This window comes from Rhinopithecus bieti, unplaced genomic scaffold (genome assembly GCF_001698545.2).
Source record: "Rhinopithecus bieti isolate Rb0 unplaced genomic scaffold, ASM169854v2 scaffold_26430, whole genome shotgun sequence".
NCBI classification, from domain to species: Eukaryota; Metazoa; Chordata; class Mammalia; order Primates; family Cercopithecidae; genus Rhinopithecus; species Rhinopithecus bieti.
In genome coordinates, this window is record NW_016811756.1 from 206165 (window position 1) to 230098 (window position 23934).

Consider the following 23934-nt stretch of genomic DNA (forward strand, 5'->3'; position numbering starts at 1 on the left):
CATGTGCAGGTACATGAATTAGAAGCGTGCATCTAGGATTATGGCCAAACTGTTTTAAAAATGCAGAAATGTAAAATTACATCTTGAAAATATGAAGAGATGGTCTACACACTTCAAAAATCAAATGTTGCTTATACCAGAGATGTATGACAATTATGGGATTCAAGTGACAAGCAGTAAGATATCAAAAATTAATACTGGTCAAAGAGAACGGGAATATTTTTACATTTCACTGAAAATACATTGACTACTAGAATACGAAATCTAGCAGGAACACAGGGAAAAAATTACAAAATCTAAAGCCAATTACTTAATATTTCTTATTACCTAAACAACAGCATGACATTAACAGAAAACTGCACCTGCATTTGAATCGCCAATCTCACGTTAATGAAGTTCTCCAAAAATGAAATGCAACCAAAAGAGGTTCAAACTCCAAATCAAAGTCTGCAAGGCTCAGATTAAAACATGGAATGTTTCAGATGAAAGTAATAAAAATACTATTGGTTTTGTTCTTTATTGAATGGAATAAAATGTTGACATTTCTTTGAAACTTGGAACTACTAAATTTCATTTTTCCAAATGGTTCTACATTTCTTTCTTAGTGGTGCAAGTTGTCTTAAGTAGCTTAGGAAGTCAATCTCTACAAAGTACTTCTGTCCATTGCCATTTTGATAAAACAAAAACTATTCATTAACTTAACCATATGTGTATTTTTTTTTTGCTATAACACTTAACACATGAACAGACATCTATTATTTCTCCACTAAAACAAAAGAGTACAATAGTTTTCTTCTAACTATCAGTATTGTATTTAAAAAAGGTTAACATTAAAAACGAAGAACCATTATTTTCTTTGAAATCATTAAATCTTCTTGCACATCTTAAGTTTCCTTCTTCTGTCTGCGTTCTTCTGCCAATTTATTCAGAAATTTCTAAAAAGAGAGAGAGAATTAAAGCCACTGAGTCACCTAAGAGAAACACAGCAAAATGGATTAATTCCAAAACCAAATATCTTATATCCAAGTTCAGGGACTTAAACTATAATTTTGTCAATATTTTCAACAATTAGTTAATCCTTACTAGCACACAAAAACTGTTTCAGGACATTAAAATAAGGCATGGGGAAAAAATGGTAAAAGGTAAAAAAAAAAAGGGTATTTTGAATGTTATAATTAAGCCTAAATTTTAGAGATGAGAAAACAAAGACCACAGTCACACTGAACTGACTGACACCAGCCCAAGAACTATGGGTCTAAATGACATGCATTTTTATTTTATTTTATTTATTTATTTATTTTGAGACAGAGTTTTGCTCTGTTGCCCAGGCTGGAGTGCAGTGGCGTGATCTCGGCTCACTGCAACCTCCACCTCCCAGGTTCAAGTGATTCTCCTGCCTCAACCTCCCAAGTAACTGGGATTCCAGGCACTCGCCATCATGCCCAGCTAATTTTTTTGAACTTTTGGTAGAGACAAGGTTTTCACTGTGTTGGCCAGGCTGGTCTCAAACTCCTAATCTCAGGTGATCTGCCCGTCTCCACCTCCCAAAGTGCTGAGATTACATGCATGAGCTACCACATCTGGCCTTAATGCACTATTCATTAAATCACCTGCACAAACATTTTCTTGCAAGGCCAGCAGTAAATATTTTAGACTCATTGAGCCATTCAGTCTTAACTACTCAATCCTGCACTCCATTATAAACTAAAACAACTATAGATGACACTTAAATGATTATGGATGTGGGTTCTAATAAAACCTTACAAAAGCAGATGACTGAGCAACATGCGTAGCTTGCTGACCCCTGCCATTAAACCTGGGACTTCTAGAGTCTCTAGACACAGCAGCTCCATTAAGACACTAATGGAAGTACAAAAGACATATTCAAAAATCTAATCTAAAATGTCCAAAGTATCTTTCCATCTCATTGGAATTTATCAACTTAATATAGTTAATGCAAAATAGTATGAATTAAAAGCCATTATATCCTTTAAGAAAAAAACAAAACACCCCACAAACATTCAGTTAGGAAAGTATGAATATACCATTAGCAAGTTACTGTATTGCTTAATAGTTTCTTGATGAAGGTGACAAAGTTTCTTTAAAATACAAGGAAATAATAGGTCATCACGCCCGTAATCCCAGCACTTTGGGAGGCTGAGGCAGGCGGATCACCTGAGGTCAGGAGTTTGAGACCAGCCTGGCTAACATGGTGAAACCCCGTTTCTCCTAAAAATACATAAAATTAGCTGGGTATGGCGGCATGCGCCTGTAATCCCAGTTACTCGGGAGCCTGAGGCAGGAGAATTGCTTGAACCCGGGAGGCAGAGGTTGCAGTGAGCTGAGATTGTGCCGTTGTACTCCAACTTGGGCAACAACAGCAAAACTCCGTCTCAAAAAAAATAAAAATAAATAAAATATAAGGAAATAATAAAAGGAGCCACAGGAAGCACCAAGCAATCTTTTATATTATTTCCATATTCTTCTCAACAATACAGTTTTTGACCCCAAACCGCTTAAAATCAAAGCAGATAAAAATACTTGTACCAGGGCGGGCACTGTGGCTCAGGCCTGTAATCCCAGCACTTCTGGAGGCCGAGGCAGGCGGATCACCTGAAGCCGGGAGTTCCAGACCAGCCTGACCAACATGGAGAAACCCAATGGAGAAAATACAAAACTAGCCAAGCGTGGTGGTGCATGCCTGTAATGCCAGCTGCTTAGGAGGCTGAGGCAAGAGAATGGCTTGAACCCGGGAGAGGGGTTTGGGGTGAGCCAAAATCACACCACTGCACTCCAGCCCTGGGAAACAAGAACAAAATGGTCTCAAAAAAATAAAAATAAAAAAATTGTACTACATTGCTGCTACCATTGCAAATAACCACGATTCTTTCTTCATATACAGCATGGTAAGAGACATATAGATGGCAAAGAGCAGCTACATTAAAAAACAAAACAACAACAACAAAAAAACAGAAGTGATACACAGCCAGGAACCTAAATTATTTACAAAATTAAAGATTACATTCATCCATTTAGTCAACATAGAACATATCTAAAGATTGAATAACTATAGTTAACTTATTATAAAGCAGTGTGAAAAACCAAGGTATCTATAATTGAGTTGTTTAGCAACTACTTTTAAGTTTCAGTCACTATTTCAACAAGTAGTCCAAAGAGGCTGATAATTACAAAAACAAACTTCAATATATCTCAACAGGAATTATTCTTCAGTGATGTTGTGGTTTATATATTTACGCCTTTGATCTTTATATTCTTTTGGTCATAAAAATAACTGAAGTGTCATTATCAATGTCAATATTAAAAAATTATTTAATATGAATGGTCATGCGACTTTTAGTATTCAGACTCCCAGCATCTTCCAAATTAGAGATACAGCCCAACAACAATTTGAGAATACTTGAGTAAGTTTAATTCTATCACGGAATTTACAACATGGTTAGAAAACACTAAATTGTTACGTAACAAGGGTAAACTATGACAAGAGGCTCAACAGATGTTTCCATAATCCATCAAGAAAGAAAGAAAGGGCCGGGCGCGGTGGCTCATGCCTGTAATCCCAGCACTTTGGGAGGCTGAAGTGGGCAGATCACCAGAGGTCAGGAGTTCAAGACCAGCCAGCCTGGCCAACATAGTGAAACCCTATTTCTACTAAAAATACAAAAATTAGCTGGGTGTGGTGGTGTATGCCTGTAATCTCAACTACTTGGGAGGCTGAGGCAGGAGAATTGCTTGAACCCGGGAGGTAGAGGTTGCAGTGAGCCAAGATCACACCATTGTACTCCAACCTTGGCGACAAGAGTGAAACTCTGTCTTAAAAAAGAAAAAAGTAAATAAAAAGTTATCTTCAGGATAAAGCACTGCATTGAGTCTAGAGAGAAGACTATACACATTTTTACTTATATATCCCACTTATTTCCAGAACTTACTAAGTTTTCACAAAAGAACTCTCCTGTTTTACATTCAGCCTTACCTTTAATTTCTGATAATGAGGAAGGCTGCTGCAATGAGTATTCTTTGCAACTTCTTCATTTGTATAAAAGAGGGAACACAGCTTACAGTAAAACCCTGTTTTAGGTATCACATAGTCTATACCTAGAAACACAAACATACATTCTTACAAATCAAACTGAAGATTTTATTTAGTATTCACAATTTTATCTGTCAACATAATTTAAATGAAACATGTTTCTGAGAAGTTCAATACAGCCTAAGATAGAAAACAAAAACAAAAATAGAACCATATTTTGCTTTTACCTAATTGATGTTTCAGGTCCCACCTAACTGTATTCTTAAAAAGAAATATAATATAGAAAAACAACATAGAAAGGCAAAACAAAACCATGTGCAATTTGCAGGAAGTTTTATGAGGAGAAAAGGGAACACACTGTGGAATGACAACAGAAAATAATACAAAATCAGAGACATGCTTAAGAGGAAAATATATCCATTAAGATTTATAAATTGTTCCCTATAGAAACAAAGCAAATTTAAAATGCTATCACAGCTTATATAAGACCAACTTTAAAATCTTATTTTAAAACCTAAGAGTTTGTTTTGAGGAGAGTGAGGAAGGTGAAGAACAAAGACTTAAATCTCACCAACAGGAACATTGGGCTGATATGGTCCAATTCTATACTCATCTGGGATTGTATAGTCCTCCTTGTTCTCATCACTTTGACCATCTGCGTTTTCACTTGTATCCTTGTTGGGATCATCAGCGTTCTCAGCAGATTCAGCACCTGGTTCTGTGTTTTCCTCATTTTTAATTCCATTTTCCAACGCTGCTTCGTTTTCTTGATCAAGTTCCTCGATCTTGTCCACCTTAATTTCAACCAAACCATCATCATTTTTGTCACCAGATTTAAATGCCATGCCCGATTTACGAAGTTTCTGAAGTTCCGAATCTTCCTCATCACCAACCTCATCTAGAGTGACAAAACCTTCCATACTCCCTGGGAAACGACGCTGTTAAGAAAGACAAATTTACTCTGCAACAATTATCCTGCAGCATCCCTTCCATCTGCTTTACTTGAAGGGAAATGGATAGCGTCTTTGCCTTTTTTTCTTTTTTCTTTTCAGACGGAGTCTCGCTCTATTGCCCAGGCTGGAGTGCAGTGGCATGATCTCTGCTCACTGCAAACTCCTCCTCCTGGGTTCACGCCATTCTCCTGCTTCAGCCTCTCGAGTAGCTAGGACTACAGGCGCCTGCCACCATGCCCGGCTAATTTTTTTGTTATTTTTAGTAGAGACGGTGTTTCACCATGTTAGCCAGGATGGTCTCGATCTCCTGACCTTGTTATCTGCCCGCCTCGGCCTCCCAAAGTGCTAGGATTACAGGCGTGAGCCACCACGTCCGGCTGCGTCTTTGTCTTTATTCATTAGCTCAAAATAATAACTTCTTCCTTTCTCCCAAAAAAATTACTGATAATTTGAAAAATAATTTAGCTTATTTTAAAACTAAAAAATGGAAGGTCTGCCTCACACAAACAGCAGAAGTTAAATGAGGTAAGAATATTCATACTTTATCTTTTCTGAGACTACAATGCTGCTAGTGAACGTGTAAAAAACTTGATTTGGTGAAAGTTGAGCAATGTCCTTTGTAAGACAGTATATTACAAATACCTACTCTTTAGAGCAAACGCTCAGTTTCAAATAGTGTAATGGCTAAAAAACCAAGCTCTGGGCCAGGCACGGTGGCTCACGCCTGTAATCCCAGCACTTTGGTAGGCTGAGGTGAGCGGATCACCCTGAGATCAGGAGTTCAAGACCATCCAGGCCAATATGGCAAAACCCCGTCTCTACTGAAAATACAAAAATTAGCCTGGTGTGGTGCTGGGTGCCTATAATCCCAGCTACTTGGGAGGCTGAGGCAGGAGAACTTGAACCTGGGAGGTGGAGGCTGCAGTGAGCCGAGATCATGCCACTGCACTCCAGCCTGGGTGACTGAATGAGACTCCGTCTCAAAAAAAAAAAAAAAAAATCATGCTCTGAAGAATAACTGCCTAAATTTTGGCTCTGCGTCTTATAGGATTATTTAACTTCTCCATACTTTGATTCTCCTTGTTTATGGAATGGAGGTAACAACAGTACGAGCTACATATGGTTATTGTGAGGATTAAATTAATAAATGTGTATATATATATAAAGAACTTAGAAAAAGGTATGGCATTAAATGCCATTAAACGTAATTATTAGCATTTATAAATGTAAACATAATGATCAGCTCTAGTTAGAAAAATAAAGGAAGCTGCCCGGGCGCGATGGCTCACGCCTGTAATCCCAGCACTTTGGGAGGCCGAGGCGGGTGGATCATGAGGTCAGGAGATCGAAACCATCCTGGTTAACACGGTGAAACCCCGTCTCTACTGGAAATACAAAAAATTAGCTGGGCGTGGTGGCGGTTGCAGCTACTCGGGAGGCCAAGGCAGGAGAATGGCTTGAACCCGGGAGGCGGAGCTTGCAGTGAGCCGAGATCGCGCAACTGCACTCTAGCCTGGGCGACAAGAGACAGACTCCGTCTCAAAAAAAAAAAAAAAAAAAAGAAAAGAAAAGAAAAATAAAGGAAGTTACTTGACGAAGCCATCAAATAAAAACCCAGAGGTAAATACTGGTTTTGAGTTGAATGTTACAGAAAAGGAACCAACGGAATATGGAATAGGATGGCAAAAATTTCATTTCACTCTACTTGTTTTTCTTGAGACAGAGTCTCGCTCTTGTCACCCAGGCTGGAGTACAGTGGTGTGATCTTCGCTAGCCTCCCAGATTCAAGCAATTCTCCTGGCTCAGTCTTTCTGAGTAGCTGCTACAGGTATGTGCCACCACACCCGTCTAATTTTTGTATTTTTAGTAGAGATGGGGTTTCACCATGTAGGTTCTGAACTCGTGGCCTCCAGTTATCTGCCGGGCCTCCCAAAGTGCTGGGATTACAGGCGTGACCCACTGGGCCTGGTTGACTCTGAAATTTTATGAGTCATTTAACATAAAAAGTTTTCCTCAAAGGCATTTTAATGCCCTACTCCTTAAGCTAGGCAGTCAGCACAATGTGGGTCTTTTGTTTTACTCTTATGTGTGTATTTTCATATTTATATTCACTTTGTATGTGTCTTCTAAATGACTTACATGTTCAAACAAAATTGTTTTAAAAGATACTAAAGTATCGGACCAGGCCAACATATCTCAAATAGGAAAAATTATTCAATAATTTTTGAATGAGTGGCAAAAGTTTTAACTATCTCGGGTCAATTAACTTACTGCAAACTCATGTCCTGTATTTTTTTTTCCCAAAGCTACAATATAAGGCTGCCTACCTATATGCTACCACAACTATTTTTTTAAAGCTACACTATAAGGCTGCCTACCCACATGCTACCACTACAATACAGAAGCATATATTGAGTCCTTCTCCCTCATTTTTACTAAAAAGTTTCCTCTTTGAGCTGATGTTTTTTGCCAACTATAATAAAATGTCTTATTTAATTATTGATTGCAGAGTTTAAATGTTTATATTCTGGTTCATATCTGATTTATTTTTGATTTAAATCATGTAATTCTCTTTATCTGACACTGCTTAGGTGAATAACTTGAAACACTGATCTGATCTACTGTTCTACTAAAACAAATCAGTATTATGTCTTTCTTTACCTTTTTAAGCTTTTTCTTTGCTGCTGCTGAAGCACTTGCATCTTTTTTCACAGCTTTATCTGAAGGTTCCTTTTTCCCATCAGAAGCCACATCACCTAAATTAGCAAGATCGGTCTCGTCTCCCACTGAACTGCCACTTTCTAGCAGGGCTGCTGCTTCTTCTTCATCTACAAGTAGCTCATCTTCAGATTCAAGAAGCATATTAGGTTCCTGCTCTGTCTGGTCATCCTTTGTGTCTTTCTCACCATCTTCACCGGACTTCTCTTCTTGTTCTTTACCTTCGGTTGAACTTTCAGTCTTCTGGGAACCATCAGTTTTGGATTTCTTATCACTTGGAGATTCTTTGCCGTCTGGAGAGTAAGATCTTTTTCTGAAATCAAAAGGACACACCACAATTAATTTGTCATATGAAAAAGTTAAGTTGAATATACTCACACATATGAAAAACAAAATGAAATTACCGGGATTTATCTTTTTTCAGTAAATCAATGCCTCTGTTTGGAATCTAAAAAAGACAAAAAAAGTTTTACAGAAGTTAAATAATACATTTGCAGAATACACAATTATCCAGTGAATTAATAATTGGAGACGATCCCTATAATCAACTAAGCTTATTCAATCCCCATAACCTTATCCAAGAACCTAAGGTGCCTACAGTCAGACATTCATCATTATGACCATACCAACAGAAAAGTGGAAAATAAAGCATTCTGGTAGCAGAACGCTATTAAAAACTTAAACAGGTAAGAGCAATGAAGGTGTCCTTTAGGGAAGACTAGTTCTGCCATTAAAGACCAGAAAAAAAAGTTGTTCTTTTTCAATAACTTATTTCTTTCAATAGATTTACCTCTTTCAATAAACTTACATTTCAATAATCCTGTATTTTTTAGCATACAAAAATGTTTAGAAGAATGTTGTGGCTTTAAATATGTAAAAACAGGCTGTTAAATGATGACAAATCAAACACTACATACCCTCAGTACCAGTTTTTTATATTTCTCAGACAGGTCAACCTTCACACATCTCCCCTGAAACCAAAGGGCTTTTTTCAAACAATGGTCAACCATTGCCATTGCATCTTCTCTTGTCTCCATCTCAATAAAAGCCTTGAAAAGAAAAGAACACAAGAAAAGAGATACCACAAAGCACATTATATTTTATAAAATTGTATAAAACCTTATTATGTATTCTACCTACTGGTTAGAAAATCTTCATTACTTTTTTTCTTTTCTGAGACAGGGTCTCACTGTGTCACCCAGGCTGGAATGCAGTGGCACAATCTTGGCTCACTGAAGCCTCGATGTGCTGGGCCCATGTGATCCTCCCACCTCAGCCCCCCAGTAGCTAGGTCTACAGGCATGCACCACCATGCCTGGCTAATTTTGTAGTTTTGTAGAGATGGGGTTTCACCATCTTGCCTAGACTGGTCTCGAGCTCCTGGACTCAGGCGATCCTCCTCCTGCTTTGGCCTCCCAAAGTGCTGGGATTACAGTTTTGTGAAAGCCACCACACCCGGCTAAAACTTTTAATCTTTAACACAGAGTTAAAAAGTCACTGAATAGGGTTGGGCACAGTGGCTCACGCCTGTAATCCCAACACTTTGGGAGGCCACAGCGGGTGGCTCACCTGAGGTCAGGAATTCCGAGAACAGCCTGACCAGTATGGTGAAACCCCATCTCTACTACAAATGCAAAAATTAGCTGGGCCTGGTGGAGTGTGCCTACTGTAGTCCCAGCTACCCAGGAGGCGGGAGGTTACAGTGAGCCAAGATGGCACCATTGCACTCCAGACTGGGCAACAGAGCGAGACTCCATCTCAGAAAAAACCAAAAACCAAAAAACCAACCTGTCAGATTTACAAAATCCCCAAGAATCACTGTAGTGCCAAATACTAAACCATCTATATACACTATTTCTGCAAAAAAGTAATAAGCCCAGAAGATATTAAAATACTGTAAGAAAAATAAAAGTCTGGAAGAACACAAACTTGCAATGCTGAATTACAGAAGTGTTTAAAACAAAAAAAGAAAAATAGAAAAGATGTTCTCCTCATCCTTATTTCCTTTTTGAGATAGGCTCTCACTCCACTGCCTATGCTGAAGTGCAGTGGCACAGTCACAGTTAACTACAACCTTGGACTCCTGGGTTACCTAAGTGTTCCACCCAACCTCAGACTCCCAGAGTAGCTAAAATCGTATGAGCACGCCACTTTGCCTGGTTAAAATTTTTTTTTTTTTGTACAGATATGGCCTCAGTATGTTGTCTCAAACTCCTGGGCAACTCTGGCCTCAGCCTCCCAAAGTCTAGGGATTTACAGGCATGAGCCAATGCACCTGGCCTAACTCTTAATTTTTTTTTGAAATGGGGTCTTGCTCTGTCACCCAGGCTGGAGTGCAGTGCGATCTTGGCTCACTGCAAGCTCCGCCTCCCGGGTTCACGCCATTACCCTGCCTCAGCCTCCCCACCACACCTGGCTAATTTTTTTGCATTTTTAGTAAGAGATGGGGTTTCACTGTGTTAGCCAGGATGGTCTCGATCTCCTGACCTTGTGATCTGCCCGCCTCCGCCTCCCCAAGTGCTGGGATTACAGGCGAAAGCCACCGTACCTGGCTAACTCTAAATTTTTTAAATAAAAGGAAAAAAAAAAAAAAAAAGGATGAAATAAAACAACTCGTCCTCCAGATTTCATCACTAAAAATAGGGATACACTTAAAAAAATTTTTTTTCTTTTTTCTTTTTTTTTGAGTTGGCAGTTTCGCTCTGCCACCCAGGCTGGAGTGCAGTGGTGCAATCTTAGCTCACTACAACCTCTGCCTCCCACGGTTAAGTAATTCTCCTGCCTCAGCCTCCCCAGCAGCTGGGATTACAGGCACGCACCACCACGCCCAGATAATTTTTGTATTTTTGGTAGAGACAGAATTTCACCAAGCTTGCCAGGTTGGTCTCAAATTCCTGACATGAGGTGATTCATCCACCTTGGCCTCCCAAAGTGCTGGGATTACAGGCGTGAGGAACCACGCCCGGCCACATACTGAAAAATCTTAAAGGATTTTAATAAATTATCTTCTCTAAAACTTCCTTATGTGTATTACCTGACTTTTCATCCTCATCAATATGTAATTCTTTATTTTCCCATAAGGCTCAGCAAGCTTGAGAACAGCACTATCAGAATAGCCAGAATGGGGCAAATTGCTGAGATGTATCACACGTCCAAGCTCTTGTTTTTGATCAAACTTCTGATCTGGCTTTCCTTCAGGTTTCTTTAATAAACAACAACAACAAAAGGAAAACGTGCAATAATTATTAGTTAACAGTTAAAAACATCCTAGTCTTTACCAATTATTTTATTTTTATAGAGACGAGGTCTTACTATGTTGCCCAGGCTTGCCTTGAACTCCTGGGCCTCACATAATACTTCTCACCTTGGCCTCCCAAGGTGCTGGGATTACAGGCGTGAGCCACCACACCCGGCCTTAGCAGTAATTTTAAATAACCAAAGTTAATAAATATTAAAATGATTTGTTAAACTGATATACAGCTTGCAAAAATAAACATTACCTTTATTCTTTTATACTTCTGGGATAAATGAACTCTCACTGGCTTGCCAAATACTAACGCTGGTGTGGTTGTGTAATAATCCACTGCAGCCTGAGCATCCTCTGTGGTTGCCATTTCAATAAATGCCTGAAATTGTACAAAAAGTTATTTCTCTGTTGTTTCCAATCAGCCCTCTCACATTGAACTACAGATTTTTCTTCCTAAAAAATAACAATGCCCCAAATCTTTCCAGATATATTTAATCAGTAAGTAGAAAATACTTTCAAGAATTAAAAAACAAAACAAAAAACAGGCCAGGCCCAGTAGCTCACGCCTGTAATCCCAACACTTTGGGAGGCCGAGGCAGGCGGATCACGAGGTCGAGAAATTGAGACCATCCTGGCCAACAAGATGGCAAAACCCTGTCTCTACTAAAAATACAAAAATCAGCTGGGTGTGAGGGCGCACGCTTGTAGTCCCAGCTACTTGGGAGGCTGAGGTAGGAGAATCACTAGAACCCAGGAGGTGGAGGTTGTAGTGAGCCGAGATTGCGCCACTGCACTCCAGCCTGGGTGACAGAGCAAGACTCCGTCTCATAAAACAAAGAAACAAAAAAACCCCACAAAACAATGTTGCCAATTTGCTATTTTATTATAAGGACCACCTCATATTAGTTCATTCTACTGCATTACTTTTATTATTTACTATGCCTATTGGACTAAAAATAATGACTTGAAACCATCATTTTGGTATAGATCTGAAATGGCTTTCCACAGAATTTTCCTTTTACAGCTTTTATAGTAGTATAATGACAATTACTACCTAAGGATCATAATTCATAGTTACTAATAATCCATTAGCACTCTATTATTACTGATATTTATCACTACCGGTCTTTTCCTCTACAACATTCCGCATTTGATAAACTTAAGATTACCTTGAGTTTTATTTTTCTAATACAAAATCATTTAATTCTTATAGAAAATATATTAGTGGCATGAATAAATGAATAATACCATCATTTTAATTCATACCTCATTAATTTTATTTAGAATCAGATGATTTGAAATGACTCCAAATGGTTCTACCAGCTGTAATAGCTGGTATCTCAAGTTTTTCCCTCGTTGAAAATCCATGATGTGAACAACTCTGCTAGTTTCCTGTCCATTAGGGGGAAAAAAACAAGCAATTAAGTCTCTTTAAAGCAATATGAAACCAATTATGCATTAGGACTTTTTATAATCTATAATTAACCAGGGGAGTGTAAGTAAAACAACAACTCATAACATTCTAGAGAATTTTAAAACTACACATCAAACATCACTGGGTAAGTTCTTTCTGACCATAGCCAAATGGTTAAACTACTTCAAAGTGTCAAAACATAGTCTCTGCTGTGATTTTTAAATTAAATATTGTACACATAAATGGAGAGCAAAGGTTCCAAGATGCTGAATCAAGGTGAGCTCACTGGACTATGGGCATATAAAATTTGAAGTCTTAATTATTATCAAAGCCATATAAAAACCTGATGGTTTTCAAATTATAGCAATCATCCCATAAGGACCATGATACATATTCAACTAGTAAGGATTTAGGACAAATCATATTCCCCAAAATCGTAAATACAGTAAAAGCAAAAGCTTCATTCATTACTGACCACTCTGCCTTTTTGCATGTGTCTAGGTCCTTGCAGGTTTCCATTTCCAGCACCTTTATGGGAAGAGAAAGTTTTCAGTCTTGTAATCAATATATTTGCTTAAAAAAGCAATTTTACTGAAAAACGCGCATCTTCCAAACACAAACGAAAAGCTCTTACAAATATGTGATTACCGTCACTTTTCATGCAATGTTATTTCTGAGTAATATTTAAATGAGCCTTCTTTCACCTATAATCATTGCCTTTAATTTTCAGAAAGGAGCCAGTGTGGTGATTCACACCTGTAATCCCAGCACTTTGGGAGGCTGAGGAGAATGGATCATTTGAGGCCAGGTGTTTGAGACCAGCCTGGGCAACACCGCGAAACCCTTGCCTCTACCAAAAATACAAAAATTAGCCAGGTGTGATGGCACACGCTTGTAATCCCAGTTACTCAGAAGAGGCTGAAGCACAAGAATCGCTTGAACCAGGGAGGCAGGGTTGTAGTGAGCGGAGATTGCACCATTACACTCCAGCCTGAGAGACAGAGTGAGACTCTGTCTCAAAGAAGTAAAATTTGTGGCCCGGCACAGCTACTCACACCTGTAATCCTAGCACTTTGGAGGCCCAGGTGGGTAGATTGCCTGAGGCCAAGAGTTCAAGATTAGTCTGGTCAACGCGGTTAAACCACATCTCTACTAAAAATACGAAAATTAGCTGGGCGTGGTGGCGGGCACCTGTAATCCCAGCTACTTGGGAGGCTGAGGCAGGAGAAATGCTTGCACCCAGGAGGCAGAGGTTACAGTGAGCCAATATCGCGCCTCCAGCCTGGGCAATAAGAGCGAACCCCTGTCTCAAAAAAATAAACATTTTCAGTAAGGGCTCTGTAAGGAAAAGTAACATGAATTTTATATAATTACCCAGATTTCCTCTTGGTCCAACTGCTGGTCCCCCAAGATGAAACGAGGGAGGTGGAGGTCCCAGAATTCCTGGTGCTGGATTTGTAGACTGCTGCAACATGAATGGATCACCCCTAGTAAAGTGAAGACATAAAATATAAATCATAATAAAGAGGTCCATTGGAAAGAATTAAGATTTAATGTTAAAGCACCCCAACATATGACCACAACCACTTCAATCTTTCAGGGTATCTGTGAAGTAACTAGATCAAAGTCTACATTAACAATAAAAAAATACAAATTACTACATAATATATATTCTAAAAATTGTTAACCGAAGTGAATTTTATCCAAGTCTCATTTTCAGTAAAGAAATTCTGAAAATACTTTGTTCATGAAATGCTGAAAGTTAAACCTGAATTCCTTACATTGATCTCCTTTACAAATGGTAGCTTAAAAAATTTAACTTACATTGTGTGTCCTGTATCATTGTCAGGATTCCATTCTGGGTAGCTTTAAAAAGACCAGAAAATTAACTTTAAAATAAAACTGTCCTTTTCACAAAACAGCCTTGTTTGGCCTCTAAAATAGAGATCATTTATTAGTAAAGTTATCTGAGAGTCTAAGTGTTAGAAACATAGTTTTAAAGCATTTCCCATAGATATTTCAAAATAAAAACTTCAGAACTTCAAAATAATCCACGAGAATAAACTTGTTTTATATTGCTTGCAAATGTAGATAATGTTGAAATTTAAGTTTTTCCTCTATTTGTTAAATTGTAAGGAGGAAGTGCTGCACAAAGAATTAGAAATGTGGGTTACATAGAAACAAGAACAGAGCACAGATTTTCCTTCTCCAATATTAATACCAAGAGCACAGTTGAGTTGTGACATTAGAAAGAAAGAATAGCCCCAACAGAGTTAGGCATATGTGAAAATTCCAACTCCAGTGAACAATGGGCACTGTGTGCTGCTTAAGCAGGGAGTTTTCTTTAGGAATTCCATTTCATGGCAGCAGCCTGAACTCAAAAACCAAAGATCTCAAAAGCAAAACAAAACAAAAAAAAAACACCACCAAGGATTTTCCTGGACAAAGAATTAGAATCTTTTAATAACCTACCCTCTTTTCTGTATCTTTTGCATTTTTAAAGTACGTATTATTAAAATGTTACTGTGAATCCACTCTACATATCAAATACTATCTTTCACTATATCTAGTAAAAATCATCAATTTCTATAATGACCAATGTGTATGTATCCTAGAAATATTAAATAACAACAAAATATCATTGTTACTGCATCTAATATTCAATATGAAATTTCCAGATCTAAACATTTTACTTGTAAATAGTATTGCCCATACAGTACCACTACGTGATATTAACATTGTGGATATTACAAGTAAATGATAAATTCCCAAAAACCAATAATGGCTGATTCTGATTCACGATAAGGATGTTTTAAAGGTATTTCAAACTCCTACATTTCAAGAAGAAGCTGGCATCGACGACTGTGACTTGCTCCATTGATATGTTGACTCCACTCCTGCAGCAAAGTAAATTAGTAGAATTAACAAAAATAAAGCTAAAATATTTTCATCTGAACCATTCAAACTCTAGGACATTAATGTCTATGCAGTATCATAGGCTATACAAACACCTGCCCATTCACTAAATCACATTGATTTAAATTTAAAACCATTTCTCTGAATCCTTGAGGCTTGATCCTGCCCTCAAATACGCTATGCACATTCTTGGAAAAACTGGATTAACTTGTCAACATAAGAGATTTGACAGGGAAAAGATACAGAGTTAATAAAGATCAAGAGTAGTAACTAACCTTGAGATTAGCAAGGCTTATTAACTTTTACTGTGGACCAAACTGAAGTATTCATTGTATGCTACTTTAGAGTACTCTGAATGATAAAACATCCATGTTTCTATCTACTTTTCTAGAAACTATATACTATAAATTTGAACAATTAGTTAAAATAGAATCTTTTAGGCGAAGCATGGTGGCTCACTTGAGACCAGGAGTTTGAGACCAGCCTAGCCAACATGGCGAAACCCCATCTCTACAAAAAATACAAACTTTAGCCGGGCGTGGTGGCGTACGCCCGTAGTCCCAGCTACTTGGAAGGCTGAGGCAGGAGAATCTCTTGAACCCAGGAGGCAGAGATTCCAGTGAGCTGAGATCGTGCCACCACGCTCCAGCCTAGGTGACAAAGACTCCGCCAAAACAAAACAAAACAAAACTTTAACCACATCCAGCTTTTGAGGATGTTCCAGGTTTACTACCTATTAAATACACAGTGAATGAAAAATGCACCATGATTAGCATTACCATAAAATGCTAACATGATTCAACAGAAATGGCTTTTCTAGAAAATGAATCCCATTTATCAAAATATTAAGCTTTCTTTATATTTCCCCAAAATAAAGAAGCAAATTTAAGGAATGCCTCAACAAATTTAGGGAGGGAAACATGACATTCTATCACTATTCACTCTTTCGTGGTTTATTTTAAATTGAAGAAGTAACTCTTATTCAAATAATTTCTTTAGAAAAAAATGCAGATATAAATGAGTTAACTTTTTAGGCAATGTAAGAATGAGGAGTCAGGAAAAGTGGGCTCTACCTAGACTGCCTAGGTTCCATTCCGAAATTACAAAGATGTGAATCTTTGGTCCGTGTTATTTAAATTCACTGGGACAGTAGTCATAGGGTTGTTGTGAAAAGCAAATGAGTCTATAAAGGTAAACTGCTTATCAGACCCTTGCCAGGCACATGGAATGTGCTTAAAAAAACAAAACAAAACCAAAAAACCGAACTGATTATAAAGCAGTCTTGTTTTACAATTCCTGCTTTACAACTATTATGGATGTTTCACAAACTCCCACAAATTGTAATTTCTGTAACACCCACACTACCCAATACAATTATATTTGGAATATAAAACATGGTCAGGCAATGTGTTTTTAAAGGGGGGTAGCTCACTGATAGCTGAACTAAATTAAAGTAAGGTACCAAATTACAAGATACACGCTTTCAAAAAGTTGCGGATTGGTATTTTATAAATGGGATCCTTTAAAAAAAAAAAAAGGAGGGGTTTATATTTATGTGACAACAGTTTAGGTACATTCCTATGCGCTAGAAAAATTATCTAAAATCCTGTGAAAGGCCAGGTGCGGTGGCTCAGGCCTGCAGTCCCAGCACTTTGGGAGGCCGAGGTGGGAGGATCAACTGAGGTCAGGAGTTCGAGACCAGTCTGGCCAACATGGTGAAACCCTATCTTTATTAAAAATACAAAAATTAGCCGGGAGTGGTGGCCGGTGCCTGTAATTCCAGCTAGTTAGGAGGCTAAGGCAGGAGAATAGCTTGAACCTGGGAGGCGGAGGTTGCAGTGAGCGGAGATCACGCCATTGCACTCCAGTATGGGTGACAGCAAGAAACTCCGTCTCAAAATAAATAAACAAATAAAATAAAATCCTGTGAACTAAAATGGAACTCATCCAAATAGAATGGTACCTTTCTTAAAATGCTGAAAGCTATAAACTATTTCCAGGTCTCTTTTTAAAATAATGGCTAATACTTAAGGAACTCAAGATCTCTCCAGTTGGCTCTACAATCATCAGCTATTTGGGTTATCTAAAGTTTCCATTGGAAAGTAATGGACCACTGACTTGTTGGAGACCATTTTTAAAATGGCTATAACGGCCAGGTGCAGTGGCTCACGCATATAATCCCAGCACTCTGGGAGGCCAAAGCAGGCAGATCACTTGAGCCCAGGAGGTTGAGACTAGCCTGGGCATCATAGTGAAACCAAGTCTCTTATTAAAAAAAAAATGGCGGCCGGGCGCGGTGGCTCAAGCCTGTAATCCCAGCACTTTGGGAGGCCGAGACGGGCGGATCACGAGGTCAGGAGATCAAGACCATCCTGGCTAACATGGTGAAACCCCGGCTCTACTAAAATACAAAAAACTAGCCGGGCGAGGTGGCGGGCGCCTGTAGTCCCAGCTACTCGGGAGGCTGAGGCAGGAGAATGGCGTGAACCCGGGAGGCGGAGCTTGCAGTGAGCTGAGAACCGGCCACTGCTCTCCAGCCTGGGCGGCAGAGCGAGACTCCGTCTCAAAAAAAAAAAAAAAAAAAAAAAAAAAAAAAAAGGCAGGTGTGGTGGTACGTGCCTCACTTGAGCCTGGGTGGTGGAGAGTGCAATGAGCTACGATCACATAAGTGCACTCCAGCATGGGCTACAAAGTGAGAGACTCTTTCTCAAAAATATAAAACAAAACAAAACAAAACAAAACAAAACAAAACAAAAATGGCTGTAAGCCAGAGGAACCACAGGTAAGTTCACAAAATTTAGAAGCCTTGGCTGGGCATGGTGGCTCATACCTGTAATCCCAGCACTTTGGGAGGCCAGGGCAGGCGGATCACCTGAGGTCAAGAGTTGGAGGCCAGCCTAGCCAACATGGTGAAACCCATCTCTACTAAAAATACAAAAAAAATTAGCTGGGCATGGTGATGTATGCCTGTAATCCCAGCTACCTGGGAGGCTAAGGCAGGAGAACTGCTTGAACCCGAAAGGCAGAGGCTGCAAGTGAGCCAAGATCACGCCACTGTACCCCAGCCTGGGACACAGAGCGAGACTCCTTCTCCAAAAAAAAAAAAAAAGAAAGAAGGATTAATTAAACAAATACCCATTAATGACTTAGAATTCTCTGAACTAAAAATATTCAGATTTTACTTAAAATATTCTTAAGTTCTGGGAGAGGAATAAATGTTATCCTACTAGCCATGCTTCTATTTCATAGGAGCTAGAAAGGACACATAGCTGACCAGAAATTATATCCAATCCTCCATGTTCTTTAAAGGTTCAAACTTATAGGAAAACTGTGTCTGCTCTTTCAAAGTGATAGAAGGAAGGCCAAAATAAAAAAATCAGTCATGTACCTCCCAAACTCACCCATGACTAATCTGTACTACCAATCTATTACTGATTGGTTTACGGTGAGGACTAAGTGAAAGAGTTTTATAAATATCTATATTCCTGGACTCTACACTGAGGTAACTCCTGCAAAATCAGATTAATAAAGGATTTACACACTTTTTAAAGTCAAGACATTTCTGCAGGAAAACTACATTCACCTTGATGTATTTGAGATACCTTAAACTATAGACAGAAAAAAAGAATTTGGGAAGCACTTACAGAATGGCAGAAAAAAAGAATAACTTAATATAAACTCAAGTGACAAGACAGTCAAAGTGCTATAGTGGATAATTTTCTTTAAGTGAAAGGAAGCTGAGAAGCTTGAGATTGCATAGAAAAGCAATCTGATGGCTGGGTGCGATGGCTCACGCCTGTAATCCCAACACTTTGGGAGGCCAAGGTGGTGAATCACCTGAGGTAGGGAGTTCGAGACCAGCCTGACCAACGTGGAGAAACACTGTCTCTAAAAACACAAAATTAGCCGGGCGTGGTGGTGCATGCTTGTAATCCCAGCTACTCGGAAGGCTGAGGCAGGAGAATCGCTTGAACCCAGGAGGTGGAGGTTGCGGTGAGCTGAGCCAAGACTGCACCACTGCATCCATTCCAGCCTAGGCAACAAGAGCAAAACTCCATCTCAAAAAAAGAAAGAAAGAAAAAGAAAAAGAAAAGCAATTTGATGATCTAAAATGACCTAGAAAGAAATAAAAGCAACACCATCACTTTAAGTCATCTAAAAATAATGACACTCCATGACAAATTAAATTATTTTCTACTTAAGTTTTTTACTTCACAGTAAGAACTTTTGATCATGTAAACTATTTAACAATACCAATAAGTAAAAAGAACAGATTTTCCAAGTTATGCAGCAATACCAGAGAGCAGGATTCAATGTTTAAAAATTTTTCATTATCTACTTCCATCACAGAAATTTTCTCTAAGGTCATTTCTATAGCGGTTATAGAGGGTCCACTGCTAAAGTGAGTATTTAAATATTTTTTTCAATAGAATGCATATACGTAAAAAACATAGTAAGGCAACTAGAAAACTAGAAATTCAGATAATCCATGTGTTTAAACTTCTTAAAGTTGGTCCAATTTACACATTTAAACCACAGAATTAAACAAAAGGCCTCTAAAATACTTCTCAAATGTACTCAGTATTTTGACAGAATACCAAAACTGGTTAGGACCTAAGCATTTTTACAGGCGAAAAGTACCTCTTGCACTAGGGTAGGGTATCTTACTCTTGAATCCATAGTTTCATCAAAATATGTAAAAACTGCTCTTTTGTTAATTTAGATCCATTTAAGTTATTAGCCTTCTTCAGGAACTAGAAGGTAGCAAAATTTGGAGAAAAAAAGCATAATCATACATAAAAACAGAAACTTTTCTCTAAGTCCTCTCATGGTTCCGTTGTGTTCCTTTATGATGTCCCAACAGCTTAATGACTCCAGTAGCAAAGATTTTTTAAGTCCCTTAACATCACTCTCATTTGAGACACCGTAACTATCTATTTTCCTCAGAATTTAGAGATCCTTTCTGAGAATATTGGTCACATTGCCATTTCTGCTATTATTTCCTTATAAACAGGCAAGAAATAACGTAGAAAAAATTGGAGTCACCAATGTTTAATGGACCTTTTCGTTCTATCAATTCACACGGGACCTAAAATTTAAAGTTTAGTGCTGATCAAAAACTAAAATGAATTCCATGATATATCTAGTAGAGCCAACAAATTTAGGAAAAGGTAACACCCAAAACATATACCAATTAAAATTTGCTGGCTTTTGAGAGTTTGGGGTTGTACTTCTTAATGAAAATACATCTTCTTAAATGTTTAAATAAACCTAAATTTAGTATTTATGTTAATTTACTTTGGTACAGATTAAAGATTAAAAGACAAAAACACTGAGATCCAAACATAAGGAAAGGGAGTGACTGGTAATACTCTTTAACAGAATATTAAAAACAATGGTATGATTTAGTCTACTAAAAAAAAAATCCATACTCACTTACTAAAAAATGTTTATCAAAGGATTAGCTATGAAAAGAAAATGACCCTTCCAGATGTTACTGTAAAGAAAAACCCTGTAACAGTAACCATCAAATCAATTTCATGGCAGCAACTTGTTCCAGTTAAGTAGAGCACATCAGGAAAAATGGATGGTCACAGATTATAGATCAAGCTAGTGGGGTGCTATAACGATGACTTTAAGTCAACTGCACCATATATTGGGGGAAAAAAGTCAGAACGAGTAACACTGAAAAAGTTGAAAGAGAAAGGACAACATATTTAAAAGGGCATTTTGAAAAAGTTCCCATTTTGGCAGATGTGATAATTAAAGCAAAGGAGAATTAGATTTTCTTTTCAAATGACTGTATCAGAAGTCTAAGCCTAACTCAGAAAAAGAATTTGTTTATGAGGAACACAGAGCAGGATACTGTAGCAGTTGATTTGTCCAAGTCTCTAAAGGGATAGATGTAATATGGGATAATAAAAAGTGAGTTCTGAAGTATGTTTAAGAAAGTTGTGGAAAAGGAGAAAAAAAATGATGAAAAATTTCAGTCATAGTATGAAAGTTTGTGTTAAAGGGAAATTAAAAAAGGAAGAATGAACTAATCTAAAATATGAAACATACTGAAACAAACACCAGGGCTCTACATTAACTCTTTCCCTGTAGCCACAGATAAGGAAAAAAGGAGAATTGTTCAAGAATACATCTTTACTACATACAAATCAGCAATCAAGACAGATGGAGAGCTGAAATCTAGCATCCTGAATGGCAGAGCACATTGACTGCAAAAAAAATACTTAAAACAATTCAACAAAGCAGACAAAAAAACCTGCTTAAATATATGATTAAGAAGAACATATTGATGCCAAAAACCAACAAGATAATCTCAGTGGATGACAGCTTTGTGGCCAGAAGTAATCTAGGCAGAATACATTAATGTAAAGCCCTGGTTTAAAATGCTCAAAAACAATTACCTTCCAAATAAAGTAAGTGTTCTCAAAAGTTTAAAAATGCTTGATCAACTCAATGTCATCAGACTACAGAATTAGAGTCAAAGATATAGGTAAATAGGCACTACAATGTAAAAGAAATTAGAAGCATCTGTTGCGTTAACTACCTTATTAGAATGAATGGCAATCACAATGGACAGTATGGGGATACCCTTCGTAAGAGTCCATGGAAGTCTTTCAATATTGCTACTTGGAGGAGCGGCCTCTCTTTTTTCTCAACGAGAGTCTTCTTTGTAAGGGGCCAGGACAAGCCTTCTTATATCACTGCAAATTTATGATAGTTTGCCGAGGTCTACCAAAAAAGGAATCATCCCTACACCTTTTCTCCAATCTCTTAAATCTGTATCTTATAATCCATTCTGTATAATTAACCAGTTCTTGAGAACGCTCCATGGTATTATCAAGATGGGTGAGACTAGGACCACGATCATCAAACTATCTCTTCTAAAGTGCCTTTTTATTCCCAATCATCCCTAGGTACTCGCTCATGGTGGCCTCCGTGTAGCAGATCTGCCATCTCTACATAAACTCAAGGTAGGGCCTTCTCAGTTCTCTCCTTTTAAGCTGTAGAAGGATTTGGGGCAAATTCTCAGGCAGTATCTTGTCCTCTGGATAACGTCAGTTCATTAGTCTCTAGCAGACAGACCAAGCTGGCCAAAGTTACTGGCCCTGGTCTGCTCTCACGGTGTGAGAAGGATAAAGCGAGGTGGACCTCTTACTTCAATGTTAAATATAGACTGCAAATTATGGGAAAAGACAGTACTAGCAGAGACAGGCATATGGCTCTTGTGATTCATGAGAACTCATTCAAGATTCATTAAACTGCAGGCGCTGCAGTACCCTGGTTATCTTACAAGAGATGTGGCATACTTAAAGACTGGGTAGAGCAGCAGAAGGCCTATTCCTGCCGCAGACAGGCACGCCCATGACCTTGTGAGTCCCTACTGAGAGATGACTGCTGGAATTGGACTTGGACTTGTGGGAACTAGCTTTGTCTATTTATAGATTTAAAAAAAAATTTTTAAAGACGGCCAATAAGAAGCTCAAATAGGGAAAGCTAGGTTAACTTTGCTTCAAAAAAATGGTAACGCAGGAAGGATCAAATAAGGGACTGCAGACTTCTTCAAGCTTGAGAACCACGAGACAACTCAGTAGAAAAATAAGCAATTTTAGTCATAAATCCCTTTAAGCAGATTTTTTTAAGAAAAAAAAACTTATGCATCATGTTGATTTAAAAAAAAAAAAATTTAAGATCTCAAACTTACAAGGAATTTCTTACATATCTTAAACAGATTCCTGATGTATGCAGAGCCTGCATATAGATATTTAAAAAGTAGTATTTCACGCTAAAGCTTAACTATTAAAGGGACTTTCATACTGAGTTTAAAACATGTAAATTGAAAGGTTAGATGTCTGAGTACATCAAAATTTTGGTAAAATATAGATGGGTTTCTTCTTTTAGAAGAATAAAATACACCCTATAGTATGATGCTTAAGTTCCAGGAGAAGACTAAAAACAAAAAAATCAAGGTCAGCAAGTCAAAGATGAATCAGTTGTATTGTGCTTTGGAAAATGAGACCTATTATCACTATCAGAAAGAACCAAGTAAAATCATAAGTAAATGAAGCTTAGGTTTCAAGTACCTAATATAAGATATAAGACCAAACATAATAGCTGAGACCTTTATACAGCAAAATCAATTTGAGGTGAAGATAGATGTGAATAAGAAAAATAAGTCATTTCCTATAGTTGCTGCCCAAATTTCAGTTATATAACTAATTGCCTTCTTACTGACCATCCTACATCAGGCAGTGCTTTCTTCGTATCTAATCTTTTAAAGTAAGGAGAACTAACTCTGGTCAGTACAGGAATAGGAGCCCTCCCAAGAAAAAACCTAGGTACAGGAAATGCAGGTGATTAAAAGAAGGGAACTCCCCAATTAGCATCCATCAGTACTCATTTAATGCTCAGGGCTACAGCATATCTACAGCACAAAACAGGTAAAAATGAAAATGAGATCTTGGTTACACAGTTTCCTGTAAACTTTTCACAAGAATAGCCCAAATCACCTGATAAATTTATGTTCTGATTATGATCCCCCAAGACGTGTTTCTAGATGAAATTGTTTTCTTTCTTAAATCATTATTGTACCTCAGAAACTGTCACATAAGAATTTCCAAATAATTTA

The 23934-nt window shown here is 38.0% G+C and overlaps 1 protein-coding gene across 3 annotated transcripts in view; it reads right to left on the reverse strand.

Annotated features, from left to right (window-relative positions):
- Positions 1 to 501: 501 nt before the first annotated feature.
- The window catches only part of MATR3 (matrin 3), a 36393-nt gene continuing 12960 nt past the window's right edge, over positions 502 to 23934 (reverse strand). The window contains exons 1-14 of one of the 3 annotated variants that reach the window (XM_017895025.1): positions 21853 to 21970; positions 15216 to 15277; positions 14205 to 14246; positions 13755 to 13867; positions 12856 to 12908; positions 12233 to 12358; positions 11220 to 11345; positions 10754 to 10921; positions 8637 to 8768; positions 8124 to 8167; positions 7663 to 8032; positions 4620 to 4986; positions 3992 to 4113; positions 502 to 935 (exon numbers count right to left, since the gene is read on the reverse strand). In XM_017895025.1, the coding sequence (XP_017750514.1) occupies positions 885 to 935; positions 3992 to 4113; positions 4620 to 4986; positions 7663 to 8032; positions 8124 to 8167; positions 8637 to 8768; positions 10754 to 10921; positions 11220 to 11345; positions 12233 to 12358; positions 12856 to 12908; positions 13755 to 13867; positions 14205 to 14206 (1674 nt within the window). In that variant the 5' untranslated portion in view covers positions 14207 to 14246; positions 15216 to 15277; positions 21853 to 21970 and the 3' untranslated portion in view covers positions 502 to 884. Of the gene's footprint in view, positions 936 to 3991; positions 4114 to 4619; positions 4987 to 7662; positions 8033 to 8123; positions 8168 to 8636; positions 8769 to 10753; positions 10922 to 11219; positions 11346 to 12232; positions 12359 to 12855; positions 12909 to 13754; positions 13868 to 14204; positions 14247 to 15215; positions 15278 to 21852; positions 21971 to 23934 lie in introns of those variants that run through there. The other 2 variants (XM_017895023.1, XM_017895024.1) reach the window with 2 other exon arrangements.